The following is a 4,901-nucleotide window of genomic DNA, read 5'->3' as shown; positions in this document are numbered from 1 at the left end:
TAATACAAGAGACAACAGCTGGATACAGACAAATGGGGGAGTACAAGGAAACAGTATTGGTCAGCATAATGGGCCTAATAGCTGTCAAGCCTTTCACAGACATGATGGCAAAGGAGAGTTTTAGGGAGGAATTTAAAGGATTATGAGATAGCTAGTTTAGAGAGCTCCTCCCAAGCACAAAAGGCAACATGGAAGTAAGCACAAAGATGCTTGCTTTAAAATTTAACAAGTAGGCAAGGCAATGGAGGCTGGCATCACTGGGAGGCAGGAATCAACACCTCAGTAGTAGTAGTAGAGATGATAGGCAGGGTGGGGATACACTTTGAAGAATCTTGAAAGTGCATACAAGAAGCTGTTGTGTGATAGAGAGAGAGAGAGAGGGGAGCCAGTGGAAGGATGCAAAGAGTAGGGTGATATGGCCAAAACAACATTTCTTGTATGTTTTAACCAGCTGAGGCACAAAGTTAGACTGACAGGGCAGGAGACTGATATCTGTTCTCTTTTGACTATGTTCTGAGTTCCCATGCTCTTCATAACATAACAGACTCATGTACATAAGTGAGATAATCACCACCTTGTGATTTTAAATGCTGCTAGCATGCCTACCACAGTATGAGAGACAAAGGGGGAGTTTTTATCCCAATGAGTTTACAATCCAATTAAAATGCCTTGACAAAGTTACAGCAGACTTGCCAAACTCAGCAGGCTCTGACCCAAATAAGGTACTGTAACTGATTTGCATCTCTACAATACTCTGTATTGTGCTTTGTGGCTGTGTGTGGGTAATAGCACCTGTAAGGTATACATAGCACACTGGGGCTCAAGGCACATTTATTATCTTGAATAGAATCAAATAAACACTTTTTTTTCCTCTTAAGCAGCTGTGTGGTTGCAGTGGGTAAAATAAATGTGTGGGTGTTCTGCTCGCCTCTTGGTTTACTCTCTGCACTTCCAGTAATTTAAATTAAATTAAAGCCTTTTCTAATGTGAGGAAACTCTTGAGCCCCCTCTAGCGATGAACTGAACAGCCGGCTGGTGACCTAGTATATCAGTCTTTGGGCTATTCGTTTTGGTCAATAAAATAGTTTCTGCAAGTTTAAGCTGGGAATCAAGCTAAAGGCCAGAGACGGTTTTTACATTAAACAGGCAGGGGCGCTACGGGCAAGCTAAGGGGAACAGAATCACGGCGGGAGGAGAGCTGGAAACCTAGGGTGACCAGATGTCCTGATTTTATAGAGACGGACCCGATTTTGGGGTCTTTTTCTTATATAGGCTCCTATTTCCCCCTCACCCCCTGTCCCGATTTTTCACATTTGCTGTCTGGTCACCCTATGGAAACCCGCCACGGAACAGCAGCCAGCGTCCTCAGGCTGCACGCACTGGGCCGCTGCACTTTTGGCGGGAACTAGGCCAACAACTGAACCGGGCATCGACTCTAAGCCTGGCTGGCTGACATGTACTTAGACACGCCTGTTCCCAGCCCTAAGTGTACACGCACCGCTTCTCCCCGCAGCTCAGCTGAGTTCAAAGCACGCGGGACCCGTCCCCACCCTCCCTGCTTCACACTTTCATCTACAGTGACTGGAACAGGCCTGGCCCTTGCAAAGGGGGGGGGGAACTCGGAGCGCAGCGCCCCTTGGGCTCGCGGCAGTGTGGGTGGGGCTGGCTGGGAGAGGGATGGTCGGGCTGAGCACAGCGCCAGGCGGTTCCGAGGCGGGCGGGCTGGGCTAGGCCTGAGGGGAAGGTGTGGGGTTGGAGGCCCGGAGGAATAGGCGGGGCCAAGGCAGGCCGGCTCCGAAGGGGAGCGGATACTCTGGGGCCAGGACTGCATCCCAGCCGTGTGGGCGGGGCACGCGCCTCACCTCTTTCGGGTGTTTGGGCCGTTATGACCGTTGGGCTCCCCAGGAGCCCACGTGACCGGGTCAGCCTGCGTGACTCGCCGCACGCTTCTCTCTCCTGGAAGCCCCAACACAAACAAATTTCCCAGCAGGCTCTGCGTCTACGCATGCGCGTGGAGATTAGGACTTCGGGGCCCGATGTTGCAGCTGGAACTACAGTTCCCACGAGACATCACGCGGCGCCTGCGCGTTGGCTGCTGGCGCTCGGGCCATTTAAATGTGTGTGAGGGAGACTGTGAAATGGCTGCGCAGGTCGCTGCGGTGCGCGCCGTATCCCGGGGCCCAGAGGAGTCACCCCCGCTACCCTCGGGGGACCGACCCGGCCGGCCCCGGGGTGGCGGCAGGAGGCGGCGGGGACCAGCTGGCGAGGCTGTCGGCGGCAAGCGGGCCAGGCTGAGCCAGCCGCTCCTGGTGGGGCCCAGCCCGGCGGAGCCAATGCCCCCGGCCGCCCTGCCCGGCCTGCCCCCGGCCGCAGCCGCGGGGCTCTTCACCTTCTCTCCCCTCAGCCTACCGCAGGGACCTCCGCAGCAGGAGCGGCACCATCACCACCGCCATCGCCCCGCTGGGGACTCCGAGCCCGGCCAGCCTGCCGGGGCCAAGCCGCACAAGGGGAAGCGGGGCAGCCCCGGGGACGGGGCAGCTGGGCGGCCCAGCAAGCGAGGTGAGGCGGCGGGCAAGGGTCTGGGGCTGGGGGCGTTCAGGAGGGGTATGAAGTGCCCATGGGGCTGTCTCCCCCCCCCCGGCAACGCCTTCCCCCATAAGCCTGGTAGAGCGAGCGTGTGCAACAGCCCAGGCAGGGCTGCCGCGGGCCGCGGCGGACTCGCGGGTTGGCTCAGCTGCTCCAGTCGGTGGGAACAGCGCTTGGCCCTTGCCCCCCGTTTGCGAAGCACTTACGGGTGATGCACCAGGTCTGGGAAGTGTTTTCGCCGGCAGCTCTGCAAGTCTGATAAGAGACAAACAGGTAGCTCTAGAGGCCGCCCATATTCCACCTCGGCAGCCTTCCTTAGAGCTAAGAAGTAACGGGGGGACGTAGTTCTTAACTTGCCTATTGCTTGGCCTGGGGGAAGCGAACTAGTAGGTGTAAGATTAAAGAGCCTGGTCTCTCGTTCCAATATTCAGTCCTTTAACTGGTGCCTGGGCAGTATATGCCAGGAAAAAAGTCATCGTTTCAAACCAGATAAGTGATCTTATTTAAAGAGACTTGAAATAAAGGACTGTAGTGGCACAATTACCTTTAGACCACTTGTCGCAGCGTCACTTCAAGATTATGTAGCTGAACACCGCTTTCCCCAGCAATAGTGGATTCTGCTGACAACCATCTATAAAGTTTTCGTATCACTATCTTTTTTCGGGGGGGGGGGCATGATGGTGTTAGCGCTCTTATTTTGGAGTTAGTCTCTGTGTCGTTCTTAGCTTCCGTTAATAAATCACAATATTTAAGGGGAAAGGAAGGCTTTTCTTTGCCTGGAGAAATGGGGATCTAATTACAACTTGACTGTTCAGTGTCTTATTTTCCTAATAGTACTTAATATAAAAAGTACTGCTAGAGATCTTAAACTGAACTTAACTGAATAAATGTACCATTATTCCTTCTGTGTTTAGATATTGAAGTGTGTATATACTAGAGAATATTGATCATTGAGACTAAATAGTGAGTTCAGACTCCTGTGGTAGATGGACTTAATATGTACAGAGTACAGGTAGAGTATTGTGATGTTGCCCTTTAAAATTATTCTTAATTACATCCATTGGAAGTTCAGAATATAAATAATAATGATACAGATGCTTTCTTCCCATTCTATCTGCACTAATTTATTGTAGAGTTGCTTATGAGAACTTGTCTACTGATACTCAACTGCTCAAGATAGTTAACCCCAAAGCAGACTGTGAAGAACTTCAAAAAATCTCACAAAACTTAGTGATTGGGCAACAAAATGGCAAATTAAATTTCATGTGGATAAATGTAAAGTAATGCACATTGGGGGAAAAATAACCTCAACTATACATACAATATGATGGGGGCTAATTTAGCTACAACTAATCAGGAAAAAGATCTTGGCATCATTGTGGATAGTTCTCTGAAGACGCCCACGCAGCGTGCAGCAGCAGTCAAAAAAGCAAACATGACGTTACGAGTCATTAAAAAGGGGATAGAGAATAAGATGGAGAATATCTTATTGCCCTTGTATAAATCCATGGTATGCCCATGTCTTGAATACTGCATACAGATGTGGTCTCCTCATCTCAAAAAAAATATACTGGCATTAGAAAAGGTTCAGAGAAGGGCAACTAAAATGATTAGGGGTTTGGAACGGGTCTCATATGAGGAGAGATTAAAGAGGCTAGGACTTTTTGGCTTGGAAAAGAGGAGACTAAGGGGGATATGATAGAGGTATATAAAATCATGAGTGGTGTGAAGAAAGTGAATAAGGAAAAGTTATTTACTTGTTCCCATAATGTAAGAACTAGGGGCCACCAAATGAAATTAATGGGCAGCAGGTTTAAAACAAATAAAAGGAAGTTCTTCTTCACCCAGTGCCCAGTCAACTTGTGGAACTCCTTTCCTGAGGAGGTTGTGAAGGCTAGGACTATAACAGGGTTTAAAAGAGAACTGGATAAATTCATGGAGGTTAAGTCCATTAATGGCTATTCCCCAGGATGGGTAAGGAATGGTGTCCCTAGCCTCTGTTTGTCAGAGGGTGGTGATGGACAGCAGGAGAGAGATCACTTGATCATTACCTGTTAAGTTCACTCCCTCTGGGGCACCTGGCATTGGCCACTGTCGGTAGACCGGATACTGGGCTGGCTGGACCTTTGGTCTGACCCAGTACGGCCATTCTTATGTTCTTAGGTTATGTTCATTATTCTTTTTTGTTTGATAAACTAACAAAATACTTTCCAAACAGTTTTCAGAGTAGCAGCTGTGTTAGTCTGTATCCGCAAAAAGAACAGGAGTACTTGTGGCACCTTAGAGACTAACACATTTATTAGAGCATAAGCTTT

At 49.7% G+C, this 4,901-nt stretch overlaps 1 protein-coding gene across 1 annotated transcript in view; it reads left to right on the top strand.

The window, feature by feature from the left end:
• The first annotated feature begins 2,131 nt into the window (after nucleotides 1–2,131).
• The window catches only part of RSBN1 (round spermatid basic protein 1), a 41,237-nt gene continuing 38,467 nt past the window's right edge, over nucleotides 2,132–4,901 (top strand). Inside the window, exon 1 of the mRNA XM_026661144.2 lies at nucleotides 2,132–2,559. Coding sequence (XP_026516929.1) covers nucleotides 2,139–2,559 — 421 coding nt within the window. The 5' untranslated portion in view covers nucleotides 2,132–2,138. The remainder of the gene's footprint in view (nucleotides 2,560–4,901) is intronic.

The sequence above is a fragment of the Terrapene carolina genome, unplaced genomic scaffold (genome assembly GCF_002925995.2).
Source record: "Terrapene carolina triunguis isolate 2854851 unplaced genomic scaffold, T_m_triunguis-2.0 Scaffold926, whole genome shotgun sequence".
NCBI lineage: Eukaryota > Metazoa > Chordata > Testudines > Emydidae > Terrapene > Terrapene triunguis.
Note: the sequence above shows the minus strand (reverse complement) of the source record. Positions and strands in the feature narration are given on the sequence as shown.